Genomic DNA, 25,885 nt, shown 5'->3' with positions numbered 1-25,885 from the left:
TCTCCCCGCAGACTCGAGCTTGAGTCTTTTTTTTTCTTTTTTTTTTTTTAACTCTCCCTGGCCTCGTACCTGCCACGCTTACCCCAGATAAATAATTCGTCTCACACTCTTTCTCCCCTTTCCCTCTCTGTTCGAGTGGCTTGTCTTACTAATTACTCAATTTGTCCTTTTCTTCTTCTTTCCTCACCCTCCCAGCTGTTTTTCTCCCTTGCCAGACTCAAGCATATAAGACGTCCGAATCGACATCCCACCCGACTCGGTCAACTTACACCATCCCAGCAGCGAGTCGAATCCTGACAAAATCCCGCCCGACCCCTCTCCGACAACCCTCCGACAACCCTCCGACAACCCTCCGATAATCCAAACTATAAGCCCAACGGGACAAACAGCAAATCCATCATCCACAATGGCTACCAACGGACACTCCGCGAACAAGTTCCTCATCTGGGGTGGCGAGGGTTGGGTCGCGAACCACCTCAAGGTCCTCCTCGAGGGACAGGGCAAGGAGGTCTACACCACCACCGTCCGCATGGAGAACCGTGAGGGCGTCCTCGCCGAGCTCGAGAAAGTCAAGCCTACCCATGTCCTCAACTGCGCTGGCTGCACCGGTCGCCCCAATGTCGACTGGTGTGAGGACAACAAGGAGGCTACGATACGATCCAACGTTGTTGGCACCCTTAACCTCACCGACGCCTGCTTCCTCAAGGGCATCCACTGCACCGTCTTCGCCACTGGCTGCATCTACCAGTACGATGATGCTCACCCCATTGACGGTGCCGGCTACCTCGAGACCGACTCTGCCAACTTCAAGGACAGCTTCTACTCGGACACCAAGGGCCACGTTGAGGAGGTACGTTACAATCCACAACCCACTGGCAGATGAACCAATTACTCATTGAATACTCTGCAGATCATGAAGCACTACAAGAACTGCCTCATCCTCCGTCTCCGCATGCCCGTCAGCGACGACCTCAACCCCCGCAACTTTGTTACCAAGATTGCCAAGTACGACCGTGTCGTTGATATCCCCAACTCCAACACCATCCTTACCGATCTCCTGCCGGCCTCCATCCTCATGGCGGAGCACAAGGACACGGGTATCTACAACTTCACCAACCCTGGAGCCATTTCCCACAACGAGGTGCTCTCCCTCTTCAAGGAGATTGTCCGCCCCGACTTCACATGGAAGAACTTCTCGCTCGAGGAGCAGGCCAAGGTCATCAAGGCCGGCCGCAGCAACTGCAAGCTCGACACCACTAAGTTGGAGAAGAAGCTTAAGGAGTACAACTACACGGTGCCCGAGGTTCACGATGCTTACCGGGGATGCTTCGAGCGCATGAAGGCCAACGGTGTTGTGTAAATAGAAGAGACAAAAAAGAAAACCGGATTTGGCGCATATGGGAACCTGGCTGCTCTAGCAAGATATAGAGACTGGAATGAACTAGGAAAATTGCAGTTTGAAACGCTGAAAGTGTCCAGATTGATGCAGTGAGCATAGCATCATTCCAGGTTTCATCAGGCTAATGTCAGGCACTGAAGGTTGAACGGTGTCCTTTGTGTGAGAATCGGTGCAGCCGGGGTGGAGAAGAGTCATCTCGGCGTTGTCCGGTTGACTTAAGCTCTGAAAGCTTGTGAAGCGGATCGCCAACTATTGTCGATCACTTTGGAGGCCTAGAAATGTCGCGATGCAGCCATGAGCTACAGATACAGCGGTCGTGATATGATAACTGAGGCGGTAGAGACTGTGATACCAGCCTGATACCAGCCACACGCTTGCTCCAACCGAGCTTCCAAAGAACTCCCGAATGATACTGTCTTGAGGTGGTTAGAATTTGTATCTTGAAATGCCAAGTCTTTGTAATGCAAAGACAGAGAGCGGCAGATGGGCTGGACCGTGCAACTTCATCCCTGCCAGCAGGACCCTGTCCGCGTAATCTCCAAGGCCGCAGTGGACATCGCCATCGTCCATGCAGCCTATGGAAGGCCGGGAAGGAGGATGGCACCTTGCCAGCAGCTGGTGGAGGCAAAGCAAGTTACCAGCCGTAAGGCTCAGAGGTAGGTACCGTAATTCAGCCTGGCAGTTCCATGGCAGTGCATGGTTACCGGTACTCACCAAAAAGTCACCACAATGCTCACTGAAACCCACCACAGTGACCACACTGGCGACCGCCCACCACCCACAGGTCTCGCCCAACGACGTAATCTGGCGGGGCACCGCGAAAACGTAAATCCACCCAAAAATAATCAGCGTGGGCACCTTGCAGTTAGGTCATTTGTTGGTGTGGCACCGCCCAGCTCGACCACCGCCGTTACGTCCGATTCCTTGTAATTCTCGCTTGAATCACGATTCGCAGGTCCATCCCTACCCTCAACACCCCGCGATCTTTCCTGCAGAGGACCTCTTACTCCCTCATTCAACCCTTTCCTCTTGTTTTCCGGCCAAGAAAATACCTGCGCCGTTTCAATACCTAGATTTCCTTCTACCTAATACCCCTCATTCCTTGCGACCATGGTCGTCGATACCGCATACTACGACACTCTCGGTGTCCAGCCCACCGCCACAGACGTCGAGATCAAGAAGGCTTACCGAAAGCTTGCCATCGTTCACCACCCGGGTATGCAAAAGTCCCCGCGCATTGCTACTCGTCTTGATTTTTCGCTGCTCTCTACAGCGTGACGGAAACTGACTTGACCCCTCCAGACAAGAACCCCAACGACCCCTCTGCCCACGAAAAGTTCCAAGAGATTGGCGAAGCCTACCAAGTCCTCTCCGACAAGGACCTTCGAGCAGCCTACGACAAGTATGGAAAGGATAGCGCGAAGCCTTCTGAGGGCTTTGCCGACCCGGCCGAGTTCTTCAGCTCCATCTTTGGCGGCGATGCCTTCGTCGACTGGATCGGTGAGATTAGTCTGATGAAGGATCTGACGGCGACGATGGATATTACCATGCAGGAGGGCGAAGAGGGTGCCGAGGGTGCCGACGGCGAGTTCCCCGGTACTGAGGAGGCTACGAAGGAGAGCATGAAGGCCTCTGGAGAAGCAGACAAGACTGGCGCCGCCCCCGCCGCCGGCGCAGCTGCTCCCCCGCCAACTATTGTCGTCGAAGATGAGAAGGAGGCTCACAAGGCACCCGAATCTGCCGCTACCGGCACCGCCGACGCGCCCCCTCCAGCATATGCTGCCGCCGAGGCTAGAACACCTTCACCGAGCCCGTCCGGTACCTCTGGTACCGCAAAGCGCACTCAGATCCCTCTCCGGCCTGCGCTTATGGACAGACCCTCGGAAGAAGTCGCAGGCCAGCCCGAGTCGGAGGAGTCGCTGCGGAAGAAGGAGAAGAAGAAGGGCAGCTTGACCAAGGAGCAGCGCGATCAGCTCGCCGCCTACGACAAGGAGCGCGCCCGCGTCCGCCAGGAGCGTGTCGACACCCTCGCCAGCAAGCTCCTCGACCGGATAAGCGTATGGACCGAGACCGACAAGGGCCCTGACGTCACCAAGTCTTTCCAAGAGAAGACTCGTCTCGAGATGGAGAACATGAAGATGGAGTCTTTTGGTTTGGATATCCTCCACGCCATCGGCCAGACGTACTTGGCCAAGGCCACCGGCTTGCTGAAGAGTCAGAAGTTCCTGGGCATTGGCGGTTTCTTCAGCCGAGTCAAGGACAAGGGCACGATCGTGAAGGAGACTTGGAACACCATCAGCTCCGCCATCGACGCACAGCAGACCATCGAGGAGATGGCGCGCATGGAGGAGAAGGGCGGCGAGGAGTGGTCCGAGGATCGCAAGGCTGAGTACGAGCGCCGCGTCACAGGCAAGATCCTTACTGCCGCATGGCGCGGCTCCAAGTTCGAGATTCAGAGTGTGCTGCGTGAGGTGTGCGACTCTGTCCTGAACGACAAGAAGGTTCCCCTGGCCAAGAGACTTGAGCGCGCTGAGGCGCTGGTCATCATCGCTGAGATCTTCTCCAAGGTAATTCTGCTCTCTAGAGTTGCTATTCTGTTCATAGTACTAACGTGTTGTTCCAGGCCGCGAGATCCCCAGAGGAGGAAGGGGACTACCTCGTCTTCGAGCAGCTCGTCGCCGAGGCAGCCATCAAGAAGGATAAAGAGTCCAAGAAGAAGGGCAAGAAGCATCCGTCAGCGGAGGTTGCTGAGGATGCGCCTAATGTCCCCAAGCCCGAGAATGCATGAAGTGCTTCGGGAAAGGGGAATAAGTGCGCTTTAGATACCACAACCGTTTGAACTTCGATTCTTCTTTGGGCTGAGCTTGCCTACCTGATTGTTACAACCTTGGGCTACTTGAGCGAATAGACGGAACTTTTGGGCGAGGCTACTACTTGACGGTTGTTTGTTGTTGGAGTTGGCTCCCCACTCACCATTCAGCATGGGTGACTGATATTATCAGCGAATACAAAGTATACTTTTATGATGGACTTGGTTGAAAGCTCTGGCTCTCGTGACCTTTTCTCCGTGGATTTGCACCGTGCAATATGTGTGTCGAAGGACTTCCAATACTCAGATGAGTTGTGGTGGGTGCTGTCATGGTCCTCAACTAGAAACCGCTTGAGAGATCAACCAGGTCAGCCCTTTCGAAAGACGAAGATTCTGACTGTTGAATTAGCTCATGCCACACGCTTCCGCAACTCCATGTCTTTGGCTGATTTTCGAGGGTTGCCTTGAGAGAAAGGAAATGTCTATGGCGTCTCGAGAACTCGATGCCGTTTGGCTCTCCCAAGTCGCTTGTTGGGGTTATAAGCTGGTGGGGAGGATCCGCCGCAGCGGTCCTTGAGCCTGCTACATGCCCTCGAAACACATCGCCTTGTTGGCTAAGTGGTATAGCGTCTCACTAGTATCTAGTGACATGAGAAGATCGGCGGTTCGATTCCGCCACGAGGCATACAAGCGTAGACCCTTCACGGGAGCGACGATCTCTTTTGCAGAAACTGCATTTTTGACGTTCTACACAAATCCCATCGAGCGCTGAATGGCGTCTATAAATATGACCTAATTCATTTTTACCTTTTCTCCAAATCTGGCTTAAATTTTTGGATTGACGCGTATAGTGGAAATAAATTCGGAACATCAGACAGTTCGCTTTACCCCGCATGTCTTTTCACCAACGCCGTTCAGCATCGGGATATGGATTGGCTTTCTGCTTAGAACTCACAATAATTGCTCTTAATAACACACATGCCGCGGGCCAGCCTGACGTGCGGCCACACTTGTTTCTTCCACGCTTTTTTCCTCTTGAGTCATACCAATGAATGCCAAAGACGGGGCCGGCACACCCAGCCGTACGGGCGGGGGTCCATTGAACGCCCTTTTAATGACTAGCCGAATTGATAATAAGGGCGTCCGTTGTCTTGATATGTAAGCGCGGTAAATAGCAAGTACTTAAATCCATCGCTCATCGGTGTTATTCGAGTAACAGAATCATTGATCACAGATAATAATTATTGTTGTCAAGGAGATTCCCAACGGCTGTCGCAGCTCGTCCGTCACCATGCGTCACGCATCCAGCACACCAACGGCGCTCGCCCTGATTGATATCCAAGCGGGCTTCAAACATCCTACCCACTGGGGGTCGTCACGCAGCACGCCGACATTCGAATCCAACGTTGAGAAACTTCTCGCAACTGTACGCAAATACAACAACACCATCAAGTCAAGCCCGGCTTCCCAAGAGCGTCGTCCAGTACTCGTCCTTCATGTCCACCATCATTCCCTATCACCTACCTCAGCCCTCCACCCATCACACTATCTAGAAGGATCATCAACGCCGTCCGTTGCGCCTTTGCCATTCGCAGCGCCCCTCGCCTCGGGTTCAGAGCCCATCTTTACGAAGAATTTTAACAGCGCATTTATCGGTACCGAGCTTGAGGCGACGCTGAGGGCCACCGGTGTCCGGCAGCTTATTGTGGCTGGCCTTACGACGGATCACTGCGTGAGCACCACGGTGCGGATGGCGGCCAACCTTCAGGTTCTGGGCGAGGCTGGAGGGGTAGACGGGAGTGGGGTGATATTAGTTCGGGATGCGGTTGCGACTTATGAAAAGAGTGGTTTTGATGCCGAGACTGTGCATGCTGTTAATTTGGCTAGTCTGGATGGGGAGTTTGCAAAGGTTGTCAGTACCGAGAACGTGTTGACGGAGATATTGGGTAGCATATGATTCAAAGTACAAAATATATGCAGCATTGATAAGTAGTCCTCAATAATCGACTTTTACCAGTCGTTGAACTTGAACATTCTGTGTTGCATTCAAAACATACATGCAGATGAACAAGTTGTCAAACTCGTTTTGCTTAGACCAACAACTCAACTCAAGTTTGAGAAATCTCTTGAGTCCGTCCGGTATTGAAGTCAAGTACCCCGACATTCAACGCAGCCTCAGCCCGGAATAACAGACCAAGTCTCGGCGGTGAACTTCAACTGCTCAGACCTTCTCAATGTCTCTGGATCCAGGTACACCTTGTAACCCATGTTTACTTGTCCGAGGTTGTAGACTCTGAAGATGACGTAGACCGTGTCGCTGTTTTCTGTGATGACTTGATCTCTCATCTGCCGGTTGTCAGCCTCTCGTGCCTAGTTTCTCAGTGGGAAAGACGCTGCGTTGCGACACGACAGAGGGGTTGGGGGACGCACTCTTTGATACTGAGCTTTGCTCATGTAGAATGGTGTCTCACACGCCATGGTAGTTGTCTTAACCTCGATGAAGTAATTGAGACCACCACCAATCGAGCCCCGCGGTTGCTCCTGGAGGTAGCCCTTGTCGATGAAGAGGGCCGTCAACCTGTTGCTGGTGTCCTGATATACAATATCCGAGGTCTCTCGGCCACTCCATGGCGACATATTTGCATACTCTGGATGTACTGTCACATACTTGCGGATAGTGCTCTGCCAGCTGCTTCTTGAGAAGCCAGGCAGCTGCGGCAGAGGAGAGTTGTCCTCATACAAATGGGACAAGAGCTCATAGACCTGTTGTTGTTACGGTTAGCTACGCGCTGGCACACGAATCACGAATGTCACGTACGAAGAGTTCACCCGCTGCGCCAATCTTGCAGTCCCTTTCGATCTGAGGCGCCGAGCGTAAACCAAAATCTGTGTCTCCACGAGAGGCTGGCAGATTGTCTTGCAGCTGGCTCATGTTGAACGTCCCACAGACTGGCAGCCCGTTGACCCGTCTTCTACGCCCTGCGGAAATGACATTGTCCAAGAGAGAAACGTAGCGGGTGTTGTTGGTGGTATCATTCTGGATTCCCCCAGGCGAAGGCATCGGCAGTACACGCTGGACGAGTCTAGGGGGCGAGGCGTTGGAACGCCGCTGCGAGGAAGAAATGACTGTCACCGAGACCTCCCGGTTGATCAAGTCCTCTGAGCTGGTGGAATCGAGGGAATATAGTCGGCTGAAGTTCGATGGGTGTGGTCCATTATAAACCGAGCCGGTGTTGTCTCCGCTACGGGAAATCGAGGCCGTCGGTTCCGAAAACACCATTTCTGATGCCATGGCCTCGTCGCGGTTTGCAACTTCAATCTGAGCTATACCGCTATCTTGGAGAGCTCTGGTGATCAAGGATAGCGGCGCCAGCATAATGTTTTTGATCGCATCTAAGCTGCCGTTCGTGACATCTTGGGAAATGTGTGTGACCGGGTGTCTCATCATCCATTCTAGAAGCTTTTGCGGTAAGACGTTGGAAAACATGTACTTATGATCTTCTCTGTCTCGAGGAAGGTAGACCTTCAAGCTCGAGTTCTCTTCGTCAATGTGCAGGGTTGTCTTTTTGCCCTTGACCACATGGGGAGTGCCATCTTGAACTAGGCGCAGGTCTGAAGAGATCCTATCCGTCTCAAATATTTGTGCTGATAATAGGATATCATAGAACGAGTCTGTGTCTTTTTTGCTTTGGCAACGAGGGCTGTCAAAGTGCGCAGCGACTCTATTGGTTGATTTCAGTATACAAACGCATTAGTAGAGATGGGATTTGCTGACCTGAGGAGAGCGTGTGCTCGATTTCGAATTTGCCGCTCTGGGTTCAACGTTGGAGTTGGCGTGGACGTTCCGCAGTCGAAAGAGGTGATTTCCTTGACGCAGCGTGAAATGAATCGATCTTGCAGGCGTATCCATTCGATGAAGGGACGCAGCTGAGCGACCTCCTTCAACGTAAAGTCAAGAAGCTTCACCTTGCTCTTAAATGAGGCCTCGAGCGGCTCCCGATCGATAATGCAGAACTCCGTGCTTACGCTTTCGGTTTTAACATTCCCGTCTGGACACCTGACGGGGAATATCGGAGACTTTGATAGACTCTTGGGGCTAGGAGGAATTGAAACCGACGAGAGTAGCGAGTTGACAACCCAAATCGATTCCTTGATTTCCGTTATTACCGCTTCAGATCCCGAGGAAGCTGCGTCTTCCAACTCCTCAATGGCCATCGAGAGATCCACTTCTTTGACACCTAGGTAATCGACGAAAAACTCTTCAAGATCTTCATAGTCGTCGGCGACAGACACTTTCCCTCTCAACTTGGTCGCCCTAGACCATACACATTCCGACGTATCGAACCAAGATGCCTCATCGACTGAATAAAAGTAGATCAGTGCCTCATTCTCGAATTGTGCCCTAGAGTAAGTACGTAAGAGTTTAGTAGTCGCCCTGAGGAGAGAAAGTGTTAAAATAAAAGGATACCTGTGCTCATCTCTATCAGTAGCTTCACTGCTTGAGGCCAATCTATGCAAAGCACAATATATGGTGCCGGCTACGTCGACGTCTTCGATTTCCAACATCCTATACTGATACTGTCGGATTGGAAGTCCAATTCGACCGCGAGTAGGGGCAGAGCATGGGCCACCTCGAGGGGGTACACTTAGACCTCGACTACCCACCCAACCTCCGGTTGGAATCTCCCTTCTACTCCTTACGCAGAATCAATCAATACAGAGATATTGATACTTCGTCAACCACAAGACCCTACGGTTCGAACCAACTTCCCTGTGAAAGGAATACCAACAGATACAGCTCTTCAATAAGATTGTTCCACGTGCAATTCCCAATGTTGAGTGTGCTCGTGAACAGTTACGTGAGAATAGAGCTGTCCACATCGTCGCCACTGAGCCAGGGCTGATAGAGCCGTTCTAGATCAAACTTGCTCTCCATGGGTTGCGGAGCATTCCAGACACACTTGTCTGGCGACACCCATAAGACTTTCTTACTCGAAACTGGAACGAAGACGCACTGTTTCCGTCGAAAGACGTTTCTGCGGGTGTTAGGCTCTCTGTCAAGTGGCAGCTTCTTGTCTTACGAATCGTATACTTTCCGCCGCGGCGACTCGGTTCTTGCTTTCTGTGTACTGCATCTGAATGTGTTGATACAATTCAAATAACCTAGCGACACTTGTCGAATTCAGAGAGGGCGAGAAGGCTTCTTTTGAATACTTGAGCATAGTGAGAGCAAACTCGAGGTCGCTGTTAGGACGGCCGACGTTGAGATCTGAAAGTAATGGTTTCCACTTTGGCGTAATCTCCTCGACAACCTCGGTTTCTTTGACCCAAATCCAGGGAAAGAATATGTTTTCCTCAAGAAACTGTACAACGCGTCTCTCAAGTCTTTTTACAGGGAAGTAGGCTTTCTTTAGAGGAATCTGGCGGTTTCCTCGGCAAAGTACCTTCGTTTCCCTGAGACAAGTGATGGTGTCGGATGAGAGGACCTCATCTTGAGCTCCGTTTAATTGGAGCAGACACTCCATGAACTTATCTGGTCTGTGTTTCTGAATGTACTGTGCGTCATACTCCAGACTGAGGGTACCTGCCTCTGGACGAAAATCCACGTACTCTCGAACGTGCGCATATTTGATAAGCCAAGTACTCCACGACTTTGTTTGACCTTTCGGTGTGGCTGGCTCGTCATTGAAGTAATGGTCGTCGAGAAATGAGACACCGTAGCCCGGTGCACCGTCGCCGGGGTTTGGACCTGGGTCAGTCTCCTCGAAGACTTCCCAAAGATTGCAAATGTCGTCGTCCGCAAGGTACAATTCATCCGTTGTCCAAGTCTGAAGAATGCCGTCATAGTCGAAAACTGGAAGGTCAACGACGCAAGTTCCGCCTTTCAAGTGATCAGTCATGTACAGAAACTCGAGGTGCTGTTTTGAAGCTTTCAAGGAAAGTTCCTCCAGACTTTCGTCGTCCTCGTATAGATCTGCGATAGCCTGTTGCACCAATTTGAGTGTGGCATCTTTCACCCTCAGAAATTCGAAAAGACGAAGCCTACTTGAATTCTTCACTGCCGGTGAGAGAAGATTAATACCAATGTCGACAGGAATTTCCAGGTCCTCAAAGCGGGGAAAATAGACTGGCTCCGAGTCTGTGGAGACCCATGTGCCATCTTCGAGGGGTATGAGGTCTATCTCCTTGATATCCTCCATGTGTGAAGTGTATTGTTTGGTGAAAGCTTGTAACGGCTTTTTTGCCATCTTCTCGTGCCAATGTTTGGTCATGCTTCCAGACATAATTCGCGACGTATCTTCGTCGTCGAGATCTGCATTCAACCACCGCAAGAAGTGAGTGAACTTGGTGCGCTGTAGCCCATATGATTCTAGAACAGCAAGATCTGCATCTTCATAACGCCGGGAAATGATCTCTGCTGGTTCACCGTCATCTAGCAGAGGCTGTTCATTTTCGTCAACCGTGTCAGGAGTGACTCGGACTAGCTCGCTAAGCAATCTTCCACCAGAGCCTTTGTGGTCGTAGAAAGCAGGCGCCTTCTGGAGAGTTTTCTCGATCTTGGTTACTAAACTACGCCAGAATGAAACATGAGAAAATGCTCTTTGTCTGGCAGAAACTTAGTCCACGAATACCGCAAGGGCCCATGTTCGCAGATTCCCAACGCCGCGGCGACAAACGCCTCAGCGATAGCATTCAAGAGGTTTGCGTTGCGAAGAGAGTCCTTAACAATGTCCTGCCTGCTTGCGTCCGTGACAAAGTCGGCTTGAATAAGGAAGTTGAACCCGACTGGCCTTACGGGGAGGAAGGCAAAGATCTCTTGGGGCTCGATGATAGGAATTGATGTTTCTGAGACGGGAAACGCGAGTATAACCTCGAACTTCGAGTACGCTCGAGTGGCCTCTTCAGACTCTGAATAAGTCCTATTCTCGTTTCGCGCCATGTTCTTTGCGGCGTGACGCATGAACCGAAAGTAAATGGTCTCCGTTTTGGATATTTTGTTCGTTGTCTTGATCTTCGTCAGTGTTGCAAGGCCTGCCTTCGATTCAGTGATGCTGTAAGTCACCAAAGACTTTCGTTGACCTTCGCCGCCGCAGAACTCAACCTGGATTTTTCGGATGTTCTTGAAGAACAAGAGCATCTTTGCTTGGAACTCTTCGAATTGAGAGCGAATCGATTCACGGATCCTCGCAGCTTCGTCGCTAGCTTCGTGAAGATGTAGGGTGATGCGCGTCAATGGCGGCTTCAGCTCTTCAAGGGTATCTTCCCATACTGGAGATATCATACCCATTCCTGAGTCCCCTTTCTTGTGCGTGAAAGAGAAGGAGAAGGCATTTGACTGTATGACCACTTTCTAGGCTACCATGAAGACAGACTTGAAGCCGATGCCCTTTTCTCCTATGTAGCCTTGGGCGCTGTTCTTGGAGCTCTTCCCCACAGAACAAATCGCCGTAAGATTCTTGGAACTGAACCTATCCTCATTGCATTCAAGGACGATTTTCCCTGGAAAAACTCGAAAGGATACAAATGGCACAGAGCCAGCCTGTTTTGCCTTCGTGCAATCATTGTCGTCGGCGTTCTGGAGGAGCTCGAATACAAAACGAGCCTTGCTCGAGTACAAATTCTTCGCAAGTCTAGGCCAGTGATATTAGTCTATCGCCCTAGAACCCATGTGACTCGGAAACATACGTGATCACACTGGAGCCGATCATCTGATCCTTCTCGAGTAGAGCCTCCTCGATTTCGCGGCGTGTCTCCGGATCAAGACGTCGCAAAAACTCGCCATCCAGATAGCCATGCTCTTTGGCAATGGCCCGGACTAGTTTTTTGGCGCGTTTGCGCTTGTTTGATTCGGCCATTAGAGAAGATCACAATACTCGTCCACTTCTAGAGTGATGATGAAATGGATGCACTGCAGAGACTTCAGTCTTGGTGGAAATGACTTCGAGGCAGAACGGTAGTGTGGAAGATTCGCGTATCCTGTAAAATCCAGAATGTCCGACATCGAGGTGTCCGGCGAAACTGCCTAATATGAGGGATTGGAGATGATAATCACCCCAACCAACAAGAAGTTGCAGTTTCATGTTGGTATGGCCTCTCTCGCCGGGGGCCAAGGAAGCCCAAGTGCGGTAGCTGTGATTCGCCCATTAGTAAGAGCGTCGCATCTGGAGTTCACAGCTGCGCCAAGAACCGCTATCGAGTCCCGAGATAAACTCTCGTCGTCTCGCCGGCGCTTAGGTCCTCCTGCGGCGCAGCAATGGTAACTCCATGGAAACGCAGAAGTGACTGATTCCGGAGCAGCCACATGGCGGTGTTCAAGCGGTAGCCATGCACACATGTCACATTGACGATCAATAAGATGAACTGAAATAGCAGACTATTTCGGGCAGCGGCCTTGTGGCCACCTGAGAATGCATGTCCCCAAGGGAGTTCTCTGGGTGATGGAGGATGTTGGCTGTTGGCTCTCTGAACGAATGGGGAGTGAATGACTTACGCAGGGGGCTAGTGGCAGAACAAAACAACAGATAAGATTTGTATTCAGGGTCACTAGGTACCAGTTGAACTTAATACCACACTACCGGTGTCCAACGGAGCGCAGTTATCCTGCTGATCTGCCAGCCAATTGTACCTTTAGGCAAAATACTGCCTCCGTATGTCGAGTAAGTAGACGGTAGTTCAACCAGCACAATCAAAATACTGATATGGAAGCTTGAACCGACGTTGCTCGCCAGTCAATGTATCGTGACCCTCATTAATACATCTGATTTCTTAAAGAAAGCCGAGGCAGGAGGAAAGCATTCTTCATGTAAATAGGAAGGAGCGGGTTGAAGCTAGGCTCAAAAGGAAAGTGTGCTTAACAAAGTCCGAAGCACCTTTCCATATGATAAGCGCCGCAAACTCGCAGACAATTGAAGTAAACCAACCATGAATTGGCCTAGAAGCCGGCTAGAAGTCAGTTCAAATGGCTGGGGATCAGGAACTCCCTAATCAGCATGAGACTTCACCTTGGTCGTCGGCAAGCAAACCAGCGATGAATCCTAAGCATCAACAAGATCTACCTAGCAACATCATCCCTACTTATCGTCTGTATATTCCCAGACAAATAGCACACAGAAGCAAGAAAACTTATCAGAGGACATGAATCATTGCCATGCTTGACCCAGTCTGCCCTCGCCAGTTTAGTATATGGACTGAGACTGAACGCAAATTCATGGGTCCCAATGAAGGAAAGAAGGCACCATTTCACCTATGAGAACCCAGTCAAGACACAATAGCAATTTTTGCATGGCTGTTACAAACGTCGCCATCGATCCATTATATAGGAGATTCTACAGCGGCTCCTATGTGGCAAGTATACTTCATGAACCGGGGCTTCATCACTGATTCACCATGGAGCGTTACAAGCAGCCCAGGATGGACAAGAAAAGGCAGAACCAGACCAGACAGCAAAACCTCACACCAAGCCAAGCTCCCAAACCCCTCCAAGCCACCTGATTCTCGAGGTTCTTACTTCGGCTCCTCCTTAGTCTACAACCCAGTCGATGCCGAAACGTCTTGAAAAGTGATCACAAAGGGAAACTTGACTCTTAATACTGACTCTTCAGTGAGACCGTTGAGAAATTCGCCGCCCCCTTTAGAGCTGGAACGCCAAGACATTGAAATAAAAAAAGGCCTCGGCCCATCCCTTCGGACACTGGCAGCCTCATGTCTCACAGTTCCTCAAATTCTCCTTCCCGTAACACCCGTGACAGTGACACGGTTTGCAGCCTCTGATGTAATCATCACCAGAAGACGTGGCTGAAGAGACGTTGGACGTCCAAGTCAACCTCAGTCACACCATAACACACTTATTCTACCATGTCAACACGGAAACACATCACATTGTAAAGGCACAAAAGTTTTGAAATCTCAGCCAGGTCTTTAACCGGCCCTTCTTAGCTTGAATTTGCTATGATACAAATCGGCTCGCCACTGCTTGGGTCTTTGGAACCCTCACATCTTCCTCCCACTGTCTCGTCTTTTTGTGCTCTTGCTCCCTAATTCTGGGCAAGAGTCAACAAAAGTTTCCCAAACCAAACCTAAGCGCAGCCATGAAGACATCCTTCATTCGGCCCGCCCCTTTATGTTCCGTTGTTTATATGTAAAGTGCTTTGGGGTATCTGTTGGTACACAAAAAACAGTGTGACAAAGGAGAGAACCAGTAAAAAAGTAGGTATAATAAAAGCAGTGTGTGTATGCGGCAGGCCCCTTTTCATAGCCCCCCTCTGAAGGGGTAAGAGACTATGCCTCGCCGATTGGGATGAAACCTTTTCCCTTTCTGTCTCAAAGGCTTCTCATGGAAAACAAAAGAAAACGCCGTAGTTCCGACTTATCCCAAACCCATCCCCGTGCCATGCAAGAAAACTCAAATGTTTTGTAGGAAATGTGTATATTCCGTGAGTGGTGATGTTGTGCGATGCCGCCGCAACGTCCAGGCCGCGACGGTGAGATCCGGTCTGCTTTGTAGATTATGTTATGTTGTACCTCTTTTCGTCTGCAGGGAGCTCGATGCCGCTATCGCGGTCCTGCGGGTTACTCCAGTGGGGCGACAGACTCCTCGGTGAATTTAACGGGCTGCTCGGTAAGGAGGTTGTGAACTCATCCTTCTGCCCCTTCTCTCCATCTTCGTTCTCTTCAAGATATGCCGGGCGGAGCACCCGCGGGGGCAGCTCCACGTCGCTAGGGCGAACGCTGTACTCGAGGGCCTTCTTGCCCTCCTTGATAAGCTCCTCCGTCCAATTCAAGCATCTCTTGATGCTCACGTTGATCTTTTGGCTGTCGACAAGCAGTTCTCTATGCTTGGAGAGATCCAATCGGAGGCGCTTCTCATCCCGAGTCCGGCGGCGTTCGTCTCGTTCCGGATCTTCCTTGGGACTTGATATCGACATGGAATCCGTTTCGGAAAGCTCTGATGATTCAAACATGGAATCATCCATCTCTCCCTCCGCCTCCTCCTCGCTGAGATCCGATAAGTCCAGTCCTTCGATGCCCAGGCCTGCAGGGGTAGATTCGGCGGAAGTCATCCGGCTCGACCCGGCCGAAGGAGGGACAGATAGACGCCCAGACCTTGACAGCCTCTTGTACCTCCTGAGTTCTGCAGTCTGCTTGCGTAATTGCTTCTCCAGCGACCTGTTGATTGCCTCGAGAGATGCGTTGGTAATTTCCAGATCCTGAACCTTGCGCTCTCTTCTCGCGTTCAGGACCATGTCGTTCAGCGGATCTCCATGGGATGACTTGGTCGGGCTGTGTAGATCCTCTGGGTCATTATCCTCATCAGCCGAGTGCTCCTCGTCCTCTTCTTCCAGATCGTCTGCTGCTTGTATTATCGATGCAATCGTGATTGGTTGTTGCGCAAAGAAACTCGGTACCGTTGGCGACGGCAGCTCGGAGGGTGTCGATGTTTGGGAGGCCATGAACCTCGACATGATCATGACATCTGTTGCTGGAGCCTCTGATCCAACATGACTTGCCACCTGCGAGAGCGTATCGGTACTCGTCCTACGCTTATGTGACGGCGGAGGACTAGTCATCTGGGCCCGGCCAACGGTGTGAGGCGGCATGCTATTGCTCTTGACTAACGGCGCGGACGTCGGAAGTTGAGCTGGCTTGTTGGGCGACAGCGGTCGCTGGGCCATAGGGAAGCCATTCGCCGAGCCTGCTGATGTCCTATGCAGCTTGCTCGATGCCGAAGTGACTGAACCCGTCATCGATGCTGCAGACGAGGGCCGGAAGCCAGGCTGTAGATTGGGAGCTCCATTGGCGTAGAAGAATTTGCTCGATGGCGGCTCCGGCGCCGGCGCGAGTTGCGGAGAGAGGGACGGTGCAAGCGACGGCGCCAGGACGGGCGTGAAACCAATGCCGGGTGATGTAGGCCTGTTCTTATCGACAGCACCGCCATTGGCATACATGAAAGTCGAATTTCGCTGCTGGGGAGCTAGAGGTCTGGGCTGGGCTTTGAGAGGCTGAGCTTTCGGCTGGGAAGCTTGCGACGGTTTTGCCTCGCTGGCGTAGAAGAACTTGGAATCGTTCGCGTCGTTCCTGCTACTGACGCTCGAAGGCGGGCTGAAGGTGACGACCTGCCGCCTCGGGGGCTCAAGTGTCGGCTGGCGATCCCATTCGTTCCTGTCCGGATCCGGAGTGCCATTCGGGGTTGTGTTGGTACTGCTGACACGGCTCTGGCGACTCCCAGTGCGAGGAGTGATGTTATTCGCAGCCAGGAAGGGTGCAGGACTCGTGAGATCGTCCCTCGCACCTCCGCCATTTATGTGCGGTTGTGTGGGGTAATTTGTGTTGTTACTACTTGTGTTGTCGTTGCGGCGACGACCCATGGGGGTGACGACCGGGGGAGAAGGTTTCGCAGCGACTTTCGGGGTCAGAGGAGCTCGGCCGATTGCCTTTGCGCTGAGCGAAGGCATCGCAGGCTGACGAGTGGTGGTGCTGCCCCCTTTCTCGTAGGGGGGCATGGTGGGCGTGGAGGAAGCGGAAGCGGACGCTGGAGATGTGCCAGTGGTGGGTGATGGGGTAGGCGAAGGCTTCGCTCGCGCGGCGTTTGCAGGTCGAGAGGGGTTCAGGACATTTTGGTCTCGTGTGCGGAGGGGTGTGCGCAAGCTGGAGGACAGGGCTGGTGGCTGTCGTCTCGAGGTAGTGGATGGAGTTGACGATGGGGTCGTTGTTGGGTGTGGTGTTGGAGTTGTTGTCGGCGTTGACGAAGTGGTGGTGGTGGGAGGTGAGGGTGACGATGTTGTGTTTGGGCCGACGGTGGTGGTGGTTGTTTTGGTGGTGCTGGCACTGGTGGCAGCAGCTGTGATGCGTCGGGGCCCGTTTATCGTTGGTGGGCCAGTGGCAGCAGCGGTAAGTGGCCGTGGTGGGCGTGTGGTGGTGGTAGGAGTAGCAGCAGTAGGGGTGGGCGAGTGATCGGCGGCGGCGGGATTGGTGTTATTAGTCGAAGTGGGATTATTTGTGGTTCGGAGCTGGGCCGCCGTGGGTTTGCGGTCGACAGCGACGGCGGCGGGCGATGTTGCGGAGGTTGGACCAGCAGAAGCACCCGAGCCAGAGGAACCCGAGGGAGCAGCCGATGGACGGGATGATGATGTCGTCGTCGTCCCAGGTGGTCTGGAAGAGTTGGATGATGTACGAGGAGCAGATGCGGCGGGGTTGATGCGGGTGGCGGGTGAGATGGATGGCCTGATGTTTCTCCTAGTTCGGGACGAGTCGGGCGTCTGCTTTCCCTGCTGAACGACGAGGTGTTTTTGGTGTTGTTGGTGATTTGGGTGTAGCTTAGTATTGCCCTGCTGGGGACGGTTGGTGGTGGTGTGTGACTGAGTGCCTTTCGGTGGCGGCGATGTCAATGAATCGCCGGCGTGCCTTGGTGAAGGTGAGGGAGACGGGGCCGAGGGAGCAGTCGAAAGATTGTTGCAGCCAGCCGGCGTGTTGTTGCTCCTTCTGCTGTTGTTGCTGGTGTCGCTGCCACCACCGCCGCCAACGCCCACGGAGGAGAGCGCTCGCATCTTCTGAGGGGGCAGCAACTAACCTGCAAGCGGGTACGTACCTGCAGGTGCGGGTGTGCGGGTGCGGTTGCAGATGCTGGTGCTAAAGGTGCGGAAGTACCTCCACTAGGGAGCGCTGCGAAAAGGAGGTGGTGGTTCGGGGAAAGGTACTTGATTGTGATACTCGAGACATTGGACGAAAAGGCCTCTGTGCTGGGAAGTCCCTGGCGGTTCTTGGCTTCGTCCCTGGCAGTCTGTGTCTCTCTCTCTTCCACTCTTGGAGTCTTGTCTCCCGGTGTCCACCCCTGGCCCGGGCTGTCCCTTGGAAATTCTGGAAATAAACCTGAAGAAGGGGGCCTGCGCAAGGCCAATCTTGTCTGCGGTGTGTGCAGTGGGGTTGTTTTGAGGGGGTCCCTTTTCGAAGTCAAGGTTGAGCGAGGGTTGTTGAAGAGCCTGTAATTCCGGTACGAGGCACGAATCCACGATGCGGTGTGTGTCGAATGTCGCTACTGGTTCTGATGTCTCTTTTGGATTTCGTGTGCTCTTTTCGTGTGTGGCCCGGAAGTGGGAGGGAGAGCTCGATCGGTCAGAGTTGCTCGGTGAGGATAGGAGGGCCCGAGAATGAGGCTGTCGTGTGTCCGTCTCTGCCTCTCTTTCTTTCTTGGTTCGTATACGTTGTGTGTGTTGTGTGTCTTTGCGCCTTGTTTCGCTCTGGGTGTCTTCAAACGAATAGACTCGATGTCAAACGTCGTTGCGATTGAAACATGCAGTTGTGATCAACAGGAGCAATGCCGGATTTGAGACATGTGCCGTCAGGTGCTCAAGCCTAAAAGAAGAGTAGACGCGTTCAGGTTAAAAAGAAACGCGGGAATGGAGGAGAGGGGGAGAAGAGGCGCGAGTTGAAGAATGAATGTCATTCAAAAGGTAAGGCAATGAATAGAGACAAGGAACCATATGATGCCTGTCCGGAACGAGACGATAATTACGAGAGATGCAGAAATGCAAACTGACATCGTTATTCTTCATCGTTGACAGAAACACCCCCAGCTCGGACTCGCCTCGATTTGGTATCCGTAGAACCACGGGAACCACAGGAACCACGTTCACGACCATGGCCCACGCTTCTATTATTGTGCGCGTCTTGTCGCCTTCAACTTGTGGTGTAGAGACTGTGTGTGGTTGTTCCTGCATCCATTGACCATGCATTCGTGCTCTCCGTGTCGCCATCCTTCCCCATCATTCATCTCGATTGGCATTTGTTTATTCATGCGTTGCAGCTTCAACACAACGGCATCCTGCACAAAGGACGACCATCAAACCCACCAACCCTGCCTTGTCTGCCTCGGCACCCAGTCCCTGTAGGCTGTGATCGGTGAGGATTCGAGCAGGGCATGGAGGGCGTGGAGGGGTGGCCAGTAGGTTCCTCTAGCCTGCAAATGGTGAGTGGTTAGTAGGAAGTAGTGGACCCGGCGGTGACATGTCACCTTTCGATCATCTTTGCTTTTTTCTCTTTTTTCTCCTCCCCTCCCTTGGTGTGGTGTCTGTTATTTTTGTTTTGGTCGGCGTCGGGGTCCGGTTGGTTCCATCTCGTTTATTTTCTTTTTTCTACCCGTCAGCCCGTGTCCCGGGGGTCTGGCTGGTTGCCCGGCTCAAATCACCTTAGCGCCGAGTACGTATCCTTCTGCACCGCTTACCTCATCATCCTCGCTTCCCTCAAGGTCCTGGAGTGCGCTGCTTCTGTACCTTATCTTATCCGTTGACTGAGGTGCACTGAGACTGCAGCGCGTCATGCCGCTGAACAGCCTGGGAAGGCTCGAACCCCGCCAGTGAACCCCGTGCACCCCCCTTGTCGCTTAGCAGCCCGCGAGCTAAAGCTTGCACCACTCAGCGGCCTCGGAAAGCACAAATCGATGTTGCAACCGCTGCAAGCTGACAAAGATTTCCCATCTTGCGCAGACCCTCCAAGGGAAAGTGACACTCACACAACCGCAGCTTCCCAGAGGTATTCAGCCGCATCACAACCACACTTCGACATTTCCATTCTTCTCCTTTCCCTCAACCTCTCTTCCTCCCACCCCATCATCCCCCGTCGCGGCCAACGGACCATCACCGGGTCGCAAACATGGGCTACATCGGCGTCTCCCTCATCCTCGCCTCCTTCGTCTGGGTCATCGTTGCCCCTCCGCCATGGATTCACCCCTTCATGCCGCCTTTCCTCCTCGCCTGGCGAAACGACGCAAAGCTCCTACCGCCTTCTACGCGGTCAAAGTCCTCTTCTCCTCCACCGCCAAGCAACCAACATGACTCAAAGTCGACGGCCTCCTCGACAACGACCAACGGGCACGCATCTGAGCCCTCTACCACGGAACAGCCGCGCGATGCCCCTCCCCCGCCAACGATCAACCTCCCCGAAGACCCCGTCGCCGCACCGGCACCCGCGCTGCGCAATACCGCCGCCGTCGCTATGCCTCCTCCTCCTCCGCCGGTCATCCGCCGCTCCTCCCCAAATCCTCCCACTCCCGCGCCGCCCTTGGTAACCGAGCCAGAGGCCGAAGAACAAACAACACCAAAGGCAACCCCCGCCGCTCCCATCGCACCCGTACCATCCTTCACCCTCGAAGAACCCTCAAAGGCACCCGCAGCCCCATCCCTCGGCGCACCACTCTCTTCACCTTCAGGACCCATGCTCGGCAAAGGAAGCATGCCCCCTCCTCCTCCGCCTTCAACATCTTCGACCAACATGATGCCGCCACCAGCCCCAACACCTCGCGGCCCAGTCCCCCCTCGCCTTGCCGCTTTCCCAGCAATAAACTCCCCCCAACGCGCCCGCGGCCCCGTACCGAACCGTGGCCCAGCATCCGGAGGCTCCTCCCTCGGCTCCTCTCTCGCGCCGCCGCCAACACACTCCGCAAAGGCCCCCAAGCCAACACGCAAAGTCATCCTCACACCGGGCCACTCGCCCCTCGACTGGGCGCGCATCTCAGGTCCCAACGCGGACCTGCGCAACCTCCCGCCCTCGACGCCCTACCTCAAAGTCACGCCGTCGATGCTGAAGAAGATGACGGGTAGGAAGGGGAAAGATGCCTGGATGGCGCTGGGTGGGAGGGTGTACAATATCACGCCGTACCTGCCATATCACCCGGCCGGTGAGCCCGAGTTGCTGCGCGGTGCGGGGCGTGATGGGACGAAACTGTTTGGGGAGATTCATCCCTGGGTGAACTACGAGACTATGCTCTCCGCGTGCCTCGTGGGGCTGTTGGTAGATGAGGAAGAGGGCTCGAAGCCAAGTGCGATGGATGAGATGGACTGATGTACATGGTTTGGATTTTCGGGTTCACATAGAAGAAAATGGTACTGAGAGGCACATATAAGCAAGATGCGGCAGCAGAGGCCTGTATTTCAACAGGACGAGCCTGCATGCAGAATACGGATAGAGAGATACCCCCCAACAATAGAAGCAGCGCCCGTCGCGAATGCAAGTCATACATCATCATTACCACTCTCCCTCGCCGTGTCCCCTCATCGCCGTCGGCCAAACTTGAACTTGAGCTCATCTTCGCTGTCGTCACTGTCCGCAACCTCGATGACTTTCCGCGAGGCTCTCGGCTTCTTCGCCTGCGGCTCCTTGGCTGGTTCTGGCGCGGACCTCTTCCCGCGAGTTTGTCTTGATAATTGACTCTGTGTGGTGTTTTGTGACTGTGTCGCCGTCGTGGCGCGGGTACTCCTCGACCGTGATGCTGGCGTCGGTTCTGGTTCTGGTTCTGGCTCAGCCTGGGTATCGGGTATGTCGTCCTCTTCACTGTCGTCGCTTAGAACGATACGCTGTTGTCGCGATGCAGGCCGAGACGCAGGCGGCGGCGGCGGGGGTGGCGGAGGAGCGGACTCGTCCTGAGCTGTACCGCTCTTCTGGCTGTCATTACCCTTCTTCTTACGCTGACTGTCGTCCTCTAGCCAGTAATCGTCTCCAATTCCAAACTCCTTGGTCTTGACTTGCGTCAAGGGCACGATGACCCTCTGGGGAGGTCGGCCAGTGAGTTCGCCCCGCGGCTTGAAGCGCTTGAAGTTCTTCCTCCCATTCCACCGTGGATCCCACCTACCATTCTCGTCATCTTTATCGTGACCTCTGTTGGCTGGTGGTTGACGTAACGGCATCTCCTCGACGATGTGCAACCGCCGGATTTGCTCTATATCAACATCGTCGGGTAAGTTGGCCAAGTCTTCCTTCTCTGCCTTGAGACGAGCCTCCATTGCTTCCCTCTGCTGGCGGGCAACGTCGAGGACGTCAATCTCTTTCTTCACCTTCTTGACTTTGGGAGCGGGCTTTGGCTCGGGTTTCGCGGGTTCAGGTGGCTCGGTACGTGGAACGGGCTCTTCTCCGGCTGCGATCCTCCGTCGTTTGACTGCAGCCGCTGTTGGGATGATGTCCTCAATGTCATCGTCCTGTGTTGCAGGGCGTTTCCTTTGGGATCGTCTGTTTGTATCTGGCGATGGTCCGGCTGCCTCGTTTGACGCATTCGCATCTTGAAAAACGAACAGACCCTCTTCTTCAGATTCAGCCTCGGCGGGTTTGCTTTCAGTCACTGGAGGAGTAAATGCATCATCGTCATCATCGTCGGCGTCAAATCCAGCAAAGCGTCTCGTCGGTGCCCTCCGCACCCGACTTCTGGCAACAGCAGGCTTAGGCGCAGGTGCAGACTCTTGAGGCGTGTTCTGTGAGGTCGTTGGCTGATCTATATCCATCGAGTTGGAGTCAACCCGTGCCACCTCCTGTTGCAGAGCTGTGCTTGCCGGACCCTGAGTGGGGTCCATCTCCAAAGGCCGGCGCAATATGCTGGCATCTTTGATGAGGATGGCCTCGAGGAACTCGTTCTGTTCAATGGGTCTGTGATCAAGTCGGAGGGAAACCTGAGTGAAGAAATCGGCATACCAGTCCACAGCTTCGCCCTTGTTCGGTACGAAGCGGACGACTACGACGCCTCGCCCTTCGCTACCGTCGTCAAAGGATCCAAGGCCTTTCTCGCCAGCTTCCGTTTTGACGTAGAGAACGAAGTCGTCCACTGTGGTCGACTTTGGATCGACCTTGGTGAATAGAGCCTTGCCCTTGCCGTTGGTGATTGGCGCCAAGAGATTGTCAAATTGACCCTTGTCATAGAAAATGAAGGTGTACCCCTCGAAGATTTCCAAGCGGGCCTCGTCCGGGGCATACGCGGATGGAGGCCTTTCGACAGGCTCGCCACCGCGAGGAGGCAGGTGCTTCAATGGATCTGGCCAGTTGCCATTAAAGTCTGTTTCTAAAGCAGAAGAGGCAGTAATATCGTCATCTTCCGAAGGGGTCGCTGCTGCGACAATGGCATCGACGAAAGAGTCGGCCACGATGTACCTTCCATTGATGAGGGCCTGCAATCCCTTTGAGGTGTTGCGCTTCTTAGTGACAACATGTGTCGTGTGCTGGATGTTATAGTCTGCCAGTAACTTGACATCAAGCTGCTCAAGGTCGACACGCAGTCGTGAAAAGGGGTCGGACTGCATTTCCCGGCTCGAGAAGCTGAATGTGAGCGCCACAGGCTGCCAGGTCAAGCTACGAAACCATCAGCAGGCATTTCGAAACTTCAAGCAACAATATCCGTACCGAAACAGGTCAGGGCAGCCGCCCATCTTAATCTCTGCCGAAGCTGCGGCCACCACATGCTTCTCGCCCTTGTGTTTGTGCCCGTCTACGGTCGTTCCGGTCTTGGTGCCCAAGTCTTCGATTGTGACGGTCGATCGGCGGGTGAGGTGTTGCTAGGAAGATATTCAGCTAATTGTACTGGTGAATCGCTATGCGCCTGCGTACGCTGTCGCCGTCGGATACATTATCGACCTCGATTGTCAGATGTTTGCGCGAAATGGTTTTGTGGGAGATGGCCAGTTGTCCGGCTGCAGTCCGTCAGTCAAGTTTGCTCGAGGTGGTCGCATAGTCGTAGTCCATACGTTCCGAGTCCGTTCGGCCGAAGAGATATCGTTTGCCTGGCCGGAGCCAAAGCCGTCGCCCTGGACATCAATCGCGTCAGCATCTTGTACGATTGGCGGGGTAAACTAAGATGTACCTTCGAAGACATTGCCGTCAGTCTCTAATAACCACATCGCGACCTGTCTGGAGGGAAAAGCACCGCGGACTGGCGCGCGGTTCGGGTGCTGGCTGCGAGGCCTAAAATATTGGGCAATGCGACAGGATCAAGTTGGTGTAGGCAGAGATGGACGCAGGTCGTGTGCCCGCGCGCGTACCGTCGCGGGAAAGTGACGCCGGATCACGTGTCCACTTTCAGGCAACAACCACAACCCCTTTGCCTCTCTCGGACTTCGCGATCTCAATCAAAAAGTTCTTGCATGCATTTGAGATTAGGCTAAGTATATGAAAATTACTTAAACAAAATTTGGTTCTTTAGGTATCTATCGTGGCTGGGCAACGTTCATCAATAGACCAGGGGTACACGGGTAACCCGTTCGGTTCACCAAAACGCGAAATCCTTGAAGTCACTCAATTTTCCTCATTGCATAGCATTTACATAATCTTGCAAGTCTTATCGCTTGACTTTCCCATCTGTTTGAATGGTTGTTGACTCGCCGTCGTTGACCATAATACCCAAGATCCAACAATTAACGAGGAAGAATCCCACAGATGATGCGAATAAGCCCGGGAAAAAGGTGCTAATGCCCAAGAACTCCAGATTGAAGCCCTGCTGTAACCAAGCAGCCTGAGACACGATCCAAAGACCCAATGCTGTAGCTCCAAGCTTCGGACTTTTGAGGAACTGTGAGCCGGGGAGGTAAATGGGCAGGAAGACCATGTACCACAGGAAATACTGCTCGAATGTTAGCCACAGCTTTTGAGATCCAGTGAATGGCAGTTTGCTCTTACCTGGCTCGTACAGACTTTGTTGAAGGTCACGAAAGCAAACGTCTGCGCCATCATCGAAGTTGCAAGGTCCTTCTTGGCTAGGATGAACGGAATAAGCACCGTTGACAGCAGGATTTGGGGAAGAAATGCGACGGATTCGATGCGAAGAGTAGCCGTGGATGGGAAAGCGGACGTCAGATACAACAGGACGTTATAAGGACTGAAGTTATGCCTGTGGTCGATTCTGGTGACGTGGTGGAAGTAAGTATGCACCAAGAACGGCGTGCCATAGCTATTAGGCGGTTAGCACTGTCCAACATGGCATGATCTCAGAATCTCTTACATAGAAAACATGGCAATGTTGAGCCCCATGAAGGTCGCAAGACTGACAATGGCCAACTTGACTCTTTCAGCATTGATGAACTTGACCAAGGCTTCGCCCAAAGTCTGCGCCTGAGCAGAGGCCGTCCCCTTTCGACCGAGCGTCTCATCATCCATCCACCATACAATAGCTGGCGCATAGATGAAAGGATAGATTTTGAAGTGGACTCCAAAGCCAAGCAATAGCCCAGCCAGCGTCGTCCGTCTCTCTAGCACGGACCAAAGCAGCGCCATGACCAATATACCCAGGAGTCCCTCGGAGCTTCCACGAGTGCTGATCGTTGCGACCATGGGGTTCAGCAGCCAGATACTGGCAAACTTCAATGCTCTACCCATCTCCACGCCGCGCCTCTCGAGAATGCGCACAATCAAGAACCCGGCCAGCAAATCAGCGACCGCGAAAACGACCTTGCCGAAGGAGAACCATCCTTGCCACGCCGTAGGCACGAGCATCCACGCCAAAAGTGGCGTGTAGCGGTAAGTTTCGCGGTCGTAGGGCGAACGCCCTTGAGCAGTGAAGCGAGCGGCATCGGTGAAGACCAGATAGTCAATGTCGGTGTACTTGACGGCGGAGATGGCGTCCTGCCATAGTCCGTAGTACAGCATCGCCACACGGAGGAGCGCGGCGGCGCCGAAAAGCGGCACGGGCCGGAAGAACGCGTCCAGGCCGGCCATGCTGGAGTATGACTCGGGAGAGATGTATTTCCTCGCGAGATTGTCGGCTACCAAATCAGATAGTCCTATTTGGAAGAGATTATACAGAAAGCCATTGAGTAAGCCCTGGAAGACACGATGCTCTGGAGCGAATGTGAGTTTCGGGAGTTGAAGCTTCAAATCCCCATATTGCCATGATGGGAAATTTGAGTGACGTGGGCAAAAACGGCCAGCCCCTGGAC

The 25,885-nt window shown here is 53.2% G+C and overlaps 8 protein-coding genes and 1 non-coding gene across 9 annotated transcripts; 5 read left to right on the top strand and 4 right to left on the bottom strand.

The window, feature by feature from the left end:
* Window positions 1-406: 406 nt before the first annotated feature.
* Window positions 407-1,360, top strand: BDP81DRAFT_465022 (NAD dependent epimerase/dehydratase; the record flags this gene model as incomplete). Its single annotated transcript, XM_060594224.1, has 2 exons — window positions 407-850; window positions 911-1,360. 2 exons carry the CDS (start codon window positions 407-409, stop codon window positions 1,358-1,360), a joined length of 894 nt encoding a protein of 297 aa, XP_060440071.1.
* A 1,149-nt stretch (window positions 1,361-2,509) lies between these two features.
* On the top strand, window positions 2,510-4,187 carry BDP81DRAFT_454118 (DnaJ domain-containing protein; the record flags this gene model as incomplete). Its single annotated transcript, XM_060592900.1, has 3 exons — window positions 2,510-2,615; window positions 2,702-3,966; window positions 4,023-4,187. The coding sequence occupies 3 exons, from the start codon at window positions 2,510-2,512 to the stop codon at window positions 4,185-4,187; spliced, it is 1,536 nt and encodes a 511-aa protein (XP_060440070.1).
* A 625-nt stretch (window positions 4,188-4,812) lies between these two features.
* On the top strand, window positions 4,813-4,893 carry BDP81DRAFT_t315. Its single transcript has one exon. It is a non-coding gene; the product is annotated as a tRNA-Thr (tRNA).
* A 340-nt stretch (window positions 4,894-5,233) lies between these two features.
* On the top strand, window positions 5,234-6,239 carry BDP81DRAFT_438603 (isochorismatase hydrolase). The gene has a single exon (XM_060591330.1). The coding sequence runs from the start codon at window positions 5,500-5,502 to the stop codon at window positions 6,163-6,165; it is 666 nt and encodes a 221-aa protein (XP_060440069.1). The 5' UTR covers window positions 5,234-5,499; the 3' UTR covers window positions 6,166-6,239.
* Window positions 6,240-6,282: 43 nt separating this feature from the next.
* BDP81DRAFT_502426 (uncharacterized protein) lies at window positions 6,283-12,064 on the bottom strand (the record flags this gene model as incomplete). The annotated part of the gene is made up of 9 exons (XM_060595567.1): window positions 6,283-6,554; window positions 6,639-6,971; window positions 7,027-7,930; window positions 7,984-8,610; window positions 9,068-9,222; window positions 9,290-10,778; window positions 10,841-11,511; window positions 11,569-11,839; window positions 11,895-12,064. The coding sequence occupies 9 exons, from the start codon at window positions 12,062-12,064 to the stop codon at window positions 6,384-6,386; spliced, it is 4,791 nt and encodes a 1,596-aa protein (XP_060440068.1). The 3' UTR covers window positions 6,283-6,383.
* A 2,649-nt stretch (window positions 12,065-14,713) lies between these two features.
* On the bottom strand, window positions 14,714-16,708 carry BDP81DRAFT_330906 (uncharacterized protein; the record flags this gene model as incomplete). Its single annotated transcript, XM_060585461.1, has 1 exon — window positions 14,714-16,708. The coding sequence occupies one exon, from the start codon at window positions 16,706-16,708 to the stop codon at window positions 14,714-14,716; it is 1,995 nt and encodes a 664-aa protein (XP_060440067.1).
* A 3,763-nt stretch (window positions 16,709-20,471) lies between these two features.
* On the top strand, window positions 20,472-21,041 carry BDP81DRAFT_330876 (cytochrome b5-like heme/steroid binding domain-containing protein; the record flags this gene model as incomplete). The annotated part of the gene is made up of 2 exons (XM_060585455.1): window positions 20,472-20,567; window positions 20,646-21,041. The coding sequence occupies 2 exons, from the start codon at window positions 20,472-20,474 to the stop codon at window positions 21,039-21,041; spliced, it is 492 nt and encodes a 163-aa protein (XP_060440066.1).
* A 104-nt stretch (window positions 21,042-21,145) lies between these two features.
* Window positions 21,146-23,928, bottom strand: BDP81DRAFT_116024 (uncharacterized protein). Its single transcript, XM_060581540.1, has 5 exons — window positions 23,818-23,928; window positions 23,702-23,761; window positions 23,565-23,647; window positions 23,361-23,512; window positions 21,146-23,309 (listed from the first exon to the last, which is right to left on the bottom strand). Exons 1-5 carry the CDS (start codon window positions 23,852-23,854, stop codon window positions 21,251-21,253), a joined length of 2,391 nt encoding a protein of 796 aa, XP_060440065.1. The 5' UTR covers window positions 23,855-23,928; the 3' UTR covers window positions 21,146-21,250.
* A 363-nt stretch (window positions 23,929-24,291) lies between these two features.
* On the bottom strand, window positions 24,292-25,664 carry BDP81DRAFT_331048 (mannosyltransferase; the record flags this gene model as incomplete). Its single annotated transcript, XM_060585474.1, has 3 exons — window positions 24,292-24,576; window positions 24,630-24,900; window positions 24,952-25,664. The coding sequence occupies 3 exons, from the start codon at window positions 25,662-25,664 to the stop codon at window positions 24,292-24,294; spliced, it is 1,269 nt and encodes a 422-aa protein (XP_060440064.1).
* Window positions 25,665-25,885: the final 221 nt, after the last annotated feature.

This window comes from Colletotrichum phormii (assembly GCF_030913505.1).
Source record: "Colletotrichum phormii strain CBS 102054 chromosome Unknown BDP81scaffold_26, whole genome shotgun sequence".
Taxonomy (NCBI): Eukaryota; Fungi; Ascomycota; class Sordariomycetes; order Glomerellales; family Glomerellaceae; genus Colletotrichum; species Colletotrichum phormii.
This window is presented reverse-complemented; position numbering and strand designations above follow the sequence as displayed.

Excerpts from the sequence above, each read along its gene's own strand:
- BDP81DRAFT_438603 (XM_060591330.1), top strand. The coding sequence starts at position 5,500 with ATGCGTCACGCATCCAGCACACCAACGGCGCTCGCCCTGATTGATATC.
- BDP81DRAFT_116024 (XM_060581540.1), bottom strand. The coding sequence starts at position 23,854 with ATGTGGTTATTAGAGACTGACGGCAATGTCTTCGAAG. Across the intron at positions 23,762-23,817 it reads TGACGGCAATGTCTTCGAAG|GGCGACGGCTTTGGCTCCGG; the intron begins GTACATCTTAGT and ends ATTGATGTCCAG. Across the intron at positions 23,648-23,701 it reads CGGCCGAACGGACTCGGAAC|CCGGACAACTGGCCATCTCC; the intron begins GTATGGACTACG and ends GACGGACTGCAG.